Source organism: Pocillopora verrucosa, chromosome 11 (assembly GCF_036669915.1).
Source record: "Pocillopora verrucosa isolate sample1 chromosome 11, ASM3666991v2, whole genome shotgun sequence".
In the NCBI taxonomy this organism is placed as follows: Eukaryota; Metazoa; Cnidaria; class Anthozoa; order Scleractinia; family Pocilloporidae; genus Pocillopora; species Pocillopora verrucosa.
Genome location: NC_089322.1, coordinates 14,101,101 through 14,114,677, shown reverse-complemented (window position 1 = coordinate 14,114,677; position 13,577 = coordinate 14,101,101). Strand labels below are relative to the sequence as shown.

Sequence of the window (13,577 nt, the reverse complement as noted above, 5' to 3'; positions counted from 1 at the left end):
TCTATAACTACCCTTGATTTTTATATAAGGAGACAGGAGAAACAATTTTCGACCTTTGCTACCCTGAGAATCACGCCATAATTCGGCATAATTCTACACACAACAGGTTAAGAGTGTGTCTGACCACGCCTGAGTTGCTTAAATTAATTCAAAAAATCTCTCGAACGGTTGAATACATGAGTCAGCTGAAGTGGCTTGGCTGAGAGACTTCAGGCTGTCAGAAAAAAAAAAAAGCTGTCTCACAGGAGTTGTAAATTGATTGGCTGGTTGATAACTTAATTCATCATATAAACAACGGTTTTATATAAGGATTTCCAGCCCCGAGAAATGCCGTAACAAAACAAAAAAATCCGTATCACTTACAGACAGTGACGTTCAAACTTTCCTAGAAGGGAAAGAAAACCAGTATACGAAAAGAAAAACCGAAATGTAAATATTAAGTGGCTTTAATAACAGCAGTAATCATGATTCAACGCATTTTTCCATCTTGAGCCTTAGCGCCAACCCATTGTGCGATTTTTATCGGGGAATTGTTCATTCCTTTATTTTCAGTCATGAATAAAGTCGGCTTTTCTTGTCAGTATAGGGCTTTTTTATTTATATGATAAACAAAATAATACATAATTATATAATTATTGGTGGGGTGCTCTAAGCCATTTAAGTGTTTTAAAGAGCTTAAAGTTTTTGTTTGATATTGCTCAAGGCAAAATGTAAATCAACCGGATCCCTAGTGAGCATTCTCTTCAAAACTCCAGTTTTCCTTTTCCCCAATTTTTTCTTTTGTACAAAAGTCATACAAACTACGGTGTTATACGAGGATTTCAAGCTCCAAGAATTGCCCTAATAACACAGGTGAATAAACACCATATTTTCTCACGTGTATTTGATATCGCCAATCAGCTGCTGACACGTTAATTGCCTTTCGCGCCCCTCGGTCAGGTTAGATGAATGAACGGCAAAACCTACGCCATTCTCAATCCAAGGTAGTTTGTGGGAATTTTCTCGGATTGTGGCGGCAAACACTGAAAAATCCGTATCACTTACAGACGGTGATGTTCAAACTTTTCTAGAAGGGAAAAAAAACCAGTATACGAAAAGAAAACCGAAAGTTACGTATTCAGTGGCTTTAATAACAGCATTTCTCGTGGCCGAGAGCGAAAATCGGCTAATGGAAGATTTGCCATAGGCGATCTGGCCGTTTACCTAAAATATTCCTTCTTTCAGTAAGGACGAATTCGTTGAGTGAGAACTTTGCAAATTGAAAATTAAGTCCATAATTCTGTTTGTATTAATAATTAAATGCATTTTGCAATCTTGAGCCTTTAGCGCCAACCCCCTGTGCGATCTTATTGGGGAATTGTCGATTTCTTTATTTTCATTTATTAATGAAGTCGGCTTTTCTCGTCAGTTAAGGGCTATTGTGTTTATATGAAAAACAAAATGATTCATGATTTTATAAATAATTGGTGGGGTGCTCTAAGTCATTTAAGTGTTTTAAAAACCTGAAAAATTGTGTTTGATATTGCTTTAAACAAAATGTAAATCAACCGGATCCCTAATGAGCATTCTCTTCAAACCTCCAGTTTTTCTTTTCCTTTTCCCGTTCAAACTTTCCTAGAAGGGATAGAAAACCAGTGTGCGAAAATAAAGACCAAAAGGTACGTATTCAGTGGCTTTGGTAATAACATTTCTCGCGGCTGAGAATGAAGATCGGCAACTGGAAGATTTGTAATCATGATTCAACGCATTTTTCCATCTTGAGCCTTGGAACCAACCCACTGTGCGATTTTTATCAGGGAATTGTCCATTCCTTTATTTTCAGTCATGAATAAAGTCGGCTTTTCTTGTCAGTATAGGGCTATTGTGTTTATATGATAAACAAGATGATACATGATTTTATAAATAATTGGTGGGGTGCTCTAACTCATTTAAGTGTTTTAAAAACCTGAAAAATTGTGTTTGATATTGCTTTAAACGAAATGTAAATCAACCGGATCCCTAATGAGCATTCTGAGCATTCTCTTCAAAACTCCAATTTTCCTCTTCCCTAATTTTTTTTTCTTTTGTATTTTCTTACTTTTCGTGAAAAAGGTAGTTTTTCTTTGATATAGATCAATGATATTGTCCATCAACTGATGCCAGACTTCAAGTTATCCTGAAAAGAGTGAACCTCACAGAACTTCTTTGCGTAAATGTGAATGTATTTACACGTTTAACTCACTTTCCTTATCGTGGCTGATACACGTTGAATAAAGTTCCATTATTCAAGAGAAAAAAAGAATTAAGACAGTCATCTAGGTACACCTGATACAAAAATTAACTGCCATTTCAGCACAATTCACAAGCCCTACAGTTCAAAAATCCTTTCTATCACATATATACGACACGACACAGTAAACTGATCTATACAAGATATATTTGGGACACATGATAAAATCAATTGTTAGCTCTATGTACAGTCTGCAGAACCGAAAAAAAAACCGCAGAAGAAACAAAAAGCAGTCTACTCATATCAGGTTACGAGAGACTGATTACAATGGGAATTTGTTGCTTGCAAAATGTAATACAAAAACAAGAGTGCATTTTGAGATCTTAACATGAAATTGAGGAGCTACAAACTACAGCCACAAACTTAGTCTAATTGGTCTCCTTGAGCTCCTTTGGTCTCCTTGGTCAACTTGGTCTTCTTGGTGTCCTTGGTCTCCTTGCTGTCCTTGGTCTCCTCCTTACTGTCCTTGGTCTCCTTGCTGTCCTTGGTCTCCTTGCTGTCCTTGGTCTCCTGGTCTGACCCGATATCGATCTCGAAATAGATTACGAATTTCCAAAATGGAAAGTACTATTCCTATGACATTCTTGGTAATGAAGATAGACTCGTCTTTGCCAGACATAAAGGACACCCTCGCACGAAAAACCAAGAATGGTACATTTACGAAAACTATTTGGACAATATTGTGGTATAACGAGGTACGGAAACGACGTATCGGTCCCTTTGTGGTGACTTTAGTTTCAAACATGTGCCAGGGAGATAGCAACACGACAAAACTGATGCAAGCCAACACGAACATTGTTGTACTGAATGCTTTGGGTATTCCAAGGTCGTACTCTCTTGCTTCTAACACGATATCTATCATCTCGACTCCATCGAACAGATCGACAGTCATGGGCAAATACAACTTGGAAACAATCTCTGTTTCTTTATAAGTTTCTTGTGAATCGTCGAGATTGCCTGTGTTTAGCAACAATAGTAGCAGAAGTGGTGTAATGCACAGTATCGCCTTCAATACATTTGGACTTAAAGACTCGGTCTTGCTGATTTTATCTCCGACGAATGCTACTACCATTGCGATGTTTAAATCCAAAGCCATAATATAAAGACCCCAAATTCGAACGAGCCAACCAAGGTACAGCCATTCCAGTTTTAGAAGAATAAGCCAAGCTAAAACTGCTGGGCCAAAGGAAAATGCCATGAAATGCCAACTGAATTTGTCTTCATACTTCGCGAGATAAGCAGATAGAAACACGCTCTGTATAATTATCAGACCGAAGAAAGTCATTCTTCCGAGAAATGTTAAAAACGAAGCCATAATTATGTCTGACAGCTGTCTGAAACTGGAAGAAGCAAATTGTGTTGACTACTGCAATAGCAATTGATACCGTACAATTGTAAGAAAAACTTAGCAGCGAATGAGGAAACGCCGCATCTATCCTAAGCAAATGATGCAAAAATGAATTACCCGAATATTCCAGAAGTTTAAATGCACAGACGGATTGCATACGTAATTTGGTCGCTGCTGGAGACTTGATATTCCTATTTATTTTTTTTTTAGAGGGCACGGTAACAAATCCTGCAATCTGATTGGTTCTTTACCCGGTCAGTATTTTCCGTCCTATCTCTGCCCACGGGCCACGGTAACGCTTTCGTGAGTCGCCGAGTACATCCCAACTTTCGTTACCATTTTTCATAAATATATCTCGTTTTTCCGGCTGGGTGGTATTTTTAAGCAAACACATCGGCCACTACCTCAAGCCGATAAATAACTAATGAATCCTCTCTTTTCTCTCTCTCAAATCACTTTGGTTGACAGAAAAATATTGGTTTCAGAATGAATTTGTGTAAGCAATAGCGTCCTTACGTTCGTTGACAAGCGGCCTATAAACCGTCTGCAATTAATTTTAATCGTTCATAAAAAATACCTAGAAAGTTAAAACGTGAGGTACTTGGTTACAGTTAACTGAACGATGGAACTTTCATTTATTTAATATCTGAATTTTCTCAAACAATTTGTTCCTAGTGAAAGAGCGAGAGAAGTTTTAATTTCAGTTCTACAACAAATATACGCTCCCGGTGAGTCTTTCCAAGTCCGTTCAATTTGGACACTTGTACCGTAAATTGCACAACAGAAACTGAAGGAATTTATTGAGAAAAGGCTGCCTTAAATTCCCCTTGTGTCTTGTTGGAGTGTGCCATTCGAATTTTGTTTTTGTGGTCGAAAGACCAGATTTACACACGCCATTGCAGCAAACAAACGAGTAAACTCTCACAACTTCAAATTAAAAAATTTGAATTTATTCACAATTATTTTCCTTGCTGTTTCCTTAATGAACAGAGGTAAATCTTCGAACATGAATGAGTCGTCGATCACAGTGAATAATACTTTCCGTTAGATCATTGACTGTTTTTGAAGAAAACATTGTCGTGACAGTCCTTGCCAAACTAGTTCCCTTGTTTTTCAAATCTTCTTGCGCTTTTTCCTTCTTACGCGCTCTCTAATTGACAGGTGTTAGATTGTCACAGGTACTTGTGAAAATAATGTTTCAAAGTTTGTTAAGAAGCCTTTTAAATCACCTTTATCGTTGCGGAAATGAAAATGCTTCGGTGAGGCATCTCTCTTTAATTAATTTACTCGGTCAAAAATTGTTAAGTTTATGGAAGATCTTGCCGTATTTGCAGCCGTAAATCATTCGGGTTCTTTCGGAAAGAATCTCGTCAAGTTTTAAAAAAATAAATATGTTATTTACCGGCTAAGGGTCGGTCCGTATGGTGAAAAACTGTCAACCTCGGTCTTGAAAATACTGCCGTCGGCCTACGGCCTCGGGCAGTATTTTCAAGACCTCGGTCACAGTTTTTCACCATACGGACCTCCCAGCCGGCAAATAACATATATGTATCTTCTTTTACCTGGGATTCTGGCTTTTTTTCACATCTGCTTTTCTTGGAAGAGATTACTTCATTGTATTACACTTTCTAGGAAACTTTCCTAAATTCGGGGTAAAGTTTATTTCCATGCAATTATTATAGTATCAACTCTGTTATTGGACTTTCTTGAAGAAACGCATATCGTAGAAAAATCTTTCGAAAAGGATATCTTTCTCATGGCCTCATACTTAGTCTACATTGGCAGATTCCTTTTCTTTGTCTTAGCAGGCCTCCAGGCCTACTCGCTGGCTTTGTATCCTGCAAAATACAAACACAAAGATAGTTTCTTTGGATTGGTCGCCCTGTACTTTCCTGCAATTGTTCTGCAATGCTTGCATTCGTCTTTATCAGCCTTCTGGTGTCTCAACTGGTCGGGATAAAGATAAGAGGTTCCGGACGGTGAACAACTCGCAGATGGACAGCTAGTTTGAGCACAACCTTACAATATTTCTGTGTCAATTGCTCCTTTTTGGAGCTCCGCATGTATCTATGGCGGGGTTACGAAAAGGATACATCCATTTTTATTGCTAAAAATGCTATTGTCATTTGCCTTGGTCTCTTTGAGGTATGTTCAATCTGTGAGTGTTGTGGTTGTAACAATTAGTAAGCTAGATTTTGAGTAATCAGTATAGTGCCTGTGATCTGGATAATGTTGTTGCAACGAACTTAATTGACGTTGGAGGAGGATCTGTTACCTAAGTTTTCTTTTATTATTAAACAGTAGTTTTCTACATATTTATTCATCCATTAGAGTGGATTCGTATAACCCCTGGGGGGTGGGGGGGTGCATGGTGACTGTTAAGTCCCACAAATCAGCAAAACGCCGAGTATTTTCGAAAGCTCCACACGTATGTGTGCACCTTCATAACCTTTCGGCTCCACAGAATTTTCTTGGCATTATTACATGTATTATTAGGTATGAAGTCATATGCGTATATGAGTAATTTCAAAATCAAAGGAGTGTGCAGCACGAGTTTGATTTGAAACCACAAGTATGATTGCACGAAACGAAGTTTAAACACCACTTTATTACATCCAGTTTGAAATGGAAAAATTCAGTTCCTCAGATACAGGACTTTTTAGTCTGTGGAAATGCTTTTTTTATCTAGCAGTGAGCTGGTCTTCAGAAATTTGCAAAACTGAGTCGTTTTTCAATTTCATTGGGTGGGAGAAAGATGCAATTTAGAGGAAAAAGGTGCTTTTTGTGAATAAATCGCACCATTAGAGCCAATCAGATTACAAGGATCAGCAGTGATTTCAGAATGGATGTAATAAAAACCAGTGTCGTGTCTTTTCTTCAATTTTTGAAACGTGTAAAATAATGATAATTCTTTTTTTTTTCTTCTTTTTTTTTTTTTTTTTTTTTTTGGGGGGGGGGGGGGGGGTTTGCGCCTCCCGCAGGGCGAGTAGGCTTGTTCGAAAAATAAAGCGCCGGTTCTTTTCCTCGAAATTGTACATATGTTGATGCTGGATGTCCAATCAATTTGGTGTCGATTACATTGAAAGATAGAGGAACGGCGACTTAAGTTTGTACCTGCCTTCATATTTATATTGGGTGACAACACAAAGGATAGTTTCCTAATTGTTAATACTCCACGACTAAAAAATTAAGTAGACTTTCACGTATCGATTGAGAGGTGGGGGCAAAAGAAGAATGCCATACTAAGTAAATTTTAAAGCAATTTAAAGACTGGACGAAATGGCTTGAGGATGATGAAAAGTCCAACTCACAGAGTGAATTTGGGAAATGAACGAAAAACGTAAATATTTAGGCGATTCACAGACAAAATCGAAAAGAATTTGTTCTTTAGCCCGGATTTCTTGAAGATGACCCTTTGCCTAACTCCGCCATTTTTTATTTTTATTTTTTAACTCTCAATTTAAAAATAGTCTAAAGATTTTGAACTAAAGAGACTTTTAATTCGCTGAAAATCTGGACCTGTCAAATGAGCCATTTCCGAGAAACCTTGCAAGGTGACGTATGCAATTTCTAAGAAAAATGTTGCGTAACAATGATTCGGAGATTCCCCGAATACCACTCATTTCCACGGATTGCGTTATGACGATGAAGCCATCTATCAGCAAACAAAGTTCTCAAAGTCATTTTTTAATTACTTCAAATTCGTTTTCATTGGAGCATTTATATAAATTTCATTTGCGGTTTCCTCTTTTATTCTCTTGAACTTCATTTTCTAATATCTTCTTTCACTGCAATATTTCCCACAAATTTGTCAAAGCTGCACTGGGCCTAATATTTTGAGGAATTTGTTTGCTGATAGTCTGTTTCAGGGGATTCCTTGAAAAGCTAATTAGTGATTATGATAATGATAATTAGAAGGATCTAGGTGAAAGATAACAAAACGTGCGCCATTATGAAAATTTCTCTCAAATGTTGGAAATTTTGGGGAGTTTCTTTGCTTAATGAATGACGTTCAGCTTGCATAATATGATCAGTTTGGTCTGACAGTTAGAATAGTAAACTGCTTGGTTCAACAGACCATGAAAGTTAAACAACAACATCCGAAAGCTTTTCTGCATAATTGTTTCATCAACTGTTAGAAAAAATCTATAGAGTTTAAAAATACCAACTCTACTTCCAAAAACAGAAAGTACACTGTTTAGAGCGGCAAAATAAATAACATTTCGCAAAGAGAAATTTTCTCACAAACACAAATGTTGTGGTGTCACAAACAGGCCCTCAAGCGATGAATGAAACCTTCTTGCCTCGTCAGCACAATTTATATAATACTTCTGTTTTGATTGTGTCTAAGGCGCAATCACCGCTTTTTGACGACGCGAAACGCATCCAACAATGTTGCAGTGGTTGTTTCCAACATTTTATAACAGGGTCAACAGAAAACCCATGGAAGCCATGACGATCAATCTTGTCCCAAACTCTTTCGAAATTCCGAGACTATTTTCCTTGCCGTCGGTTACAATAGTCAAGATAACAACTCCACCGAAAAGATCGATAGATAACTGAACGGACAACCGATGGTACTCTTGAGATTCGTCCAGATTTCTGGCTGTATGCGATTTACTAAAACCGAAAAAACAAAGGTGTAATGCAAAGAACCACTCTCAGATCAGTCCGGTTAGTTATCTTTTTGACAACCCTGAGAAGGTATTACTTGGCCGCGGGTTAATACTAATTTATCCTTGAGTGTCGACAATGTCTCTCACGAGTGAGAGGTATTACAACCTGAATTGTATCCACCAGCAGGCAAATTATGTTCCGTTTAGTCTAGATCTATACTTACAGAATACGTATTTAAACCAAAGACAATTTTTAAACACGTAAGAACATCGAATGCAGAGAACATCAGCACATAAGATCAGTTTGTAGAAAAGCTACTTCAACCTCCGTTATAATCTATAGAACAAAATCTTATTCCAAACATACAGCAAAATTCGGTAAAAATAGTTTATTACTCTACTTGCAGTTCTGACATGTACACACGGATATAAAACACCGTATTCTCAAAGAGTGCATTTCAACTGTGTTTCCTACAAAAAAAATCCAAAACCAAAGTAATCACAACTACTAATCAGAACAAAAGCTTACCATGATTATTAGCCAATGAGAATTCAAAGTAGAAACAGGCAACCTCCTTAAAGCGCGAGAAACGCGAGTGATCAAGTCATGATTGGTTTTAATTTTGCATTTGATTGCCGATTGTGACACAAGTTTTCTAAACCAATCACACAACGAAGTAAGGCTACACCAAAGCAATACAGCATCAATTCAATACTCAGTTGGAAACTGCTTCAACAAAGTTAGTTGGTAATCGGAGCATTCTCATAGTTTATTCTCAGTCATCGTCGGCCTTTGTTCCAAAATTGAAACTGTCTGCAAGAAAAAGTGGCTCAATGAATATATCTCCCCTACACTGAAAAATGTCTTTAAAAAAATCATATATCATTGCGTTCAAGCATAGGCTAATACATCTCAACGAAATGTTTGCCTCGTCTCTTTACAGGAAAAAAAAAATCTTACGAGACTGTTCATGACCTCTTTCCTGATGGGGGCCATGAACTTGATAGCCAACCTTCTGTTTCAGAAATGAGCCCCATCTTACGATCAGGTGTTAGGAAGTAACACAAACTGAGTACATGAAAGTCGTGTCCTCAGTTTCTAAGTCTTGTGTCTTGTTTAAGGAAGGTTGCTTTTAAAATGGATATTGATTCGTAGTCGGATATGTGAAAACTTTTCATAGGGCCACACCCTTTCGCTCCTTTTCCCCTAGCATGGCTTCCCCTTCAACCTTTGTTATTCTCCCCAAGTGTGGCAGCATTATGGGGTCACTAACAGGAGTGCATCCCTACTCCACCCCCAAGAATCTTGAATTCCAAAATAATTCCCTGTTCAGAAATGTTTCTACGACAAACCTGTGTTAGCACATCCAACTGCCCCACTATGTGCTTTAATGTCAAGCTCAGTTGCGGACAAATATCTCTTCTTTCCCGGGGTGTGGTGAGGGGAGGCTGTGTAGCTGGAATGCCACCAAAACCATCAGCCTCCCCAATCTGCTTTGTTTCTTCATCTCATTTGTTCTGTTTCTGAAGAATGAAAATTTACAAGAAAACATCTTGGTTAACTTTACTCTTAAACTGAATCACATCAAGTGGAGAGGGGTTCTTGTGAACTTTAAATCTTTGCCATCAACTGGCAAATTAAACGAGTAAATTTATTCACAATGCATCCACTACAATTTCGTTTCAACAATGGCCAATGCTATATACAAACCTAAAAGATAGGCACTGTAGAACAGTTCATGAATACAATGGAAAATATCCTATAATGTCAGTTATTCATTCAATCAATCTACATTGTCATAATACTTAAAGGAACTTATTCATGAAAACTTCTCCATGCATAATATAACTAGATAGAAATGCCAACTTGATGCATTCAAAACACTCCTCAGCCTGTAGATAATTTCAAATGTCATCCTCCAAAAGCGGCTAAGTACTACGAAATTGTCAAATTGTTTACAGCATAATCATGCAAGCTACAATCCATAATTGTTAATTTAAAAATTTGATATAAAAGCATGCTCCATCTGACGAACAAACTACTATTATCAGACTTAACTAAAGGTCTGCCAAAATATCCTCAGGGAAAGGTCTATTTATGCATGCTGAAAACAGCACAGAGCAAGGAACAGCTAGTGAACAGCAAGGATCGAAATGCACCAATCAGAGCTGTTGAAAAACAACCAATCACAGCAGAGCATCATGCTTTATAAGATCACGCATGACCAGTCGACCTCATCGCCTGAAGAAGACTAGCAGTATGCAGTCGAAACGTCGCGATCTATATCACACGTGACTACACCGTGAGACAAACGAAAAACTTAGCTTATTTATTGTTATTCACCACGATGAATAACCACAACCTTTTCCATGAAATGTAAAAGCTGATAACTAAAAATCATCCACGCATAACAATTTACACTAATCAGTGCCATTGTACAGTTATTTTACAGAAATGTACTTTTTTGCCCTTACATCACTCCTAAGACTTTACACGGTTAAAAAGCTTAATATCGTCTGAAATCGATTTTGTGGTTAATCAAAACTATAACAAAATTATCGAACGTGATTGATTTGAGCACCAATAAGACAGTGTATGCGTCATGCTTTTAATTGGACAGTTGAATAGAACAGTTGGCACCTCATGTTTGTGCAAGTGGACAGTGCGTGTCATGAGCACTCGCTGTTGTTGTGGATTTGAGCGAGTTAAAAGTTCTTATTTTGATGAAAACGTATAACCGATGTCTAGTTGCTCTCTCAAACCCGTTATGGACAAATCAGACTCTCGCTTTGCGATGTCGTCCAATTTTTTCAATTACTCGTATGATTACAGACCGTGTTAGACTCTACTCGGTCCAATTTCTATAATTAATTTACAACATAAACAATCACATTACCGAAGTGATAAATCAACAGCTCTTTGAACTCTCCTGAAAAAATTAGAAGGCAAATTGCTGATTCTAGCCATTTTCTTTCGCATTCTCTTGCGACACATGCCATGTCACAAGTTTCCGTAAAGTAATAAAGTAATAAAATTTAAAGATATTTGCAAAAGGTTTGTTTACGAAGAATTATTGAATGTTACTTTCAAAAATGGGCTTTCATTTCAGAATGTAAACTTCTTTCCCTTTGAAGTCTATGAACAAAATCCGATCACCGAGCATTGTGGCAATAAGAAAACGTTGTCGTGTTTGTCAACACATAAGCCACGGCTGATTCAACTGTTTATTACCGTTTCCTTTTTCTCCAAACTTATACAAAAACTGTCCTCTCTTATCAAAGACTTTCACACAGTTATTTTCGAGGTCAGTTACAATGAATTTGTCCACGTAAAAAATGCAAACGAGCGGATGATCCAGCCTTCTGGGCCACTGTCTCCAAACTTAAACACAGGTTCACCATCCATTGTAAACACCTGAATTCTGCTGTTCTCATACTCCGCTACAACGATAAAACGTCCATCACTTGAAATACAAACACTTGTACGTATCTTAAACTCTCCATCTCCACTTCCCTGTTTTCCAAAGCTTTTCACAAAGTTCCCTGTCTGTAAGTCCCACTGTTGTTATTCGATGATTACATTCATCTACCACCAGAATCTCGTCATCGTTGAGGAATGTGACGTCGACTGGTTCGTCAAACTGTCCATCCATGCTTCCAGGACAACCAAGTCGCACAAACTTTCCTGTGTCATCAAATACCAGAATACACTGACCATCCAAATCAGCCACGGCAATAACAACTTTAATTTTCACTGCAATGCCAGCTGAACTCGGAGGCATTTCTCCCGGAAAGTCCAACTTGCCCATAATATTTAACTCTCGTACTTTTATTAGAAATGAGAACGGACTCCTGACAAGTTTCTGCCCATTTATCGTTACTTCCATTCTATAAGTACCTAGCGCTTTCGCTGAAAAACTTCACCTGGAAACGTCCATCTTGTTTATCACTCCTCTCCAAACTCCTCACCTGATCAGCAGGGTCCATGTGTATTTCAACACGATCTGTGTGCTGAGTGTTTCTGATCCCTCCTTCGCTTGTTTTGGGACAAATTAGTAGCTCTGCTTCTACACCAGCTTGGACTTCGAAGTCTTTACTCTGCAAATTTTCTTGCACCAGGGCTAAGACAATTTTTACCTTTAGAAAGTTTTCATTTTCTGTTGGTGTTCCTTGATGAACTCCTTGAATTTGAGTATTATTGTTTATTGTTGGGGACATATGGTTCTTCACTCGGCTGTAATAGATTCAATGGCTGGTTCACCATTCTGTTTGTACGTTTCCTCTTGACTTGCGTATTCCTGGTCCAGATTAGGTTTCAATTAGCGCTTTCATAATCCATCCTGAGGCTTGGCATTCCATTGCAGTGAAGAACATCGCGGAGAGGTGGAGAGAAGCCTTTCATTGACCAAATCAGAAATGGAAGAGGAAGGAGTGGATGCGGCTATAGCAGTATAGATCTTCCAACTTCTTGCTTGTTTCGAGAAGCTTTCATTCAAAGCAACCCTCTCATTTCAGTGCACGATAGTAAAGAGAAGAAGAGGCTATTACATTTTTCAATTCTAATATGGGTCTGAAATTGTAGCTTTCCATTTGTACAATTTTGGCTACAATCACAATTTTCAGACGGAAAACAATCGGTTTAGTACACTCAGTGTGGTTCGGCCTTCGAACGCCAAGATGAATGTATTATTGTTGCCTCAATAAACATGTCACATGAACGTGAATCTGAGTAGCGATTGGTTACTGTTTTGTTTTGGTCTGGGTCATCCGAATCTGATAACTATCCCTAACTATTTATTAAAATAAAGTTTCCTCGTTGGCTGAGAAATAGATGCGATTTAGAGATAAAAGGTGCTATTAATGAACAAATCGCACCAATGGGAGCCAGTCAGATTTTAAGGAACACCAGTGATTTATTGCATCCAAAATGGATATAATAAAAACTTATATCTTGTCTTTCCGTTTCCCCCGTTTTTGAAACATTTTGAGTATGTTATTTTTTTTCGGTTTTGAGCTCCTCCCGCAGGGCGAGAAGGTTCATTTCAAAATTAAAGCCGCCGATTCTTTTCATCGAAATTGCATAAATATTTTCTGCGCGGTAGCGTAGAACGGTTATTCATACATGTCCAATGTCGTTGTAGAAATCAATTTGGCGTCAATTACATAAAAAAAGAGGAACGCCGACTTAAGTTTGTACCTGGTTTCATATTTACTTTGGGTAACAACAAGAGGAATAGTTTTCTATGTGCTGATACTCCACAACTAAAATTAATTAGAATTTATCATATCGATTTTGAGGTGAGGGCAAAAAAATGGCGCCTTGATTAAGTATTTTTTATAGTAA

The 13,577-nt window shown here is 37.8% G+C and overlaps 2 protein-coding genes across 2 annotated transcripts; both read right to left on the bottom strand.

Annotated features, from left to right (window-relative positions):
- Positions 1-2,726: 2,726 nt before the first annotated feature.
- On the bottom strand, positions 2,727-3,554 carry LOC136284190 (uncharacterized). The gene has a single exon (XM_066174034.1). The coding sequence runs from the start codon at positions 3,552-3,554 to the stop codon at positions 2,727-2,729; it is 828 nt and encodes a 275-aa protein (XP_066030131.1).
- Positions 3,555-11,543: 7,989 nt separating this feature from the next.
- On the bottom strand, positions 11,544-12,120 carry LOC136284189 (E3 ubiquitin-protein ligase TRIM71-like). The gene is made up of 2 exons (XM_066174033.1): positions 11,814-12,120; positions 11,544-11,674 (listed from the first exon to the last, which is right to left on the bottom strand). The coding sequence occupies exons 1-2, from the start codon at positions 12,118-12,120 to the stop codon at positions 11,544-11,546; spliced, it is 438 nt and encodes a 145-aa protein (XP_066030130.1).
- Between the last annotated feature and the right edge of the window lie 1,457 nt (positions 12,121-13,577).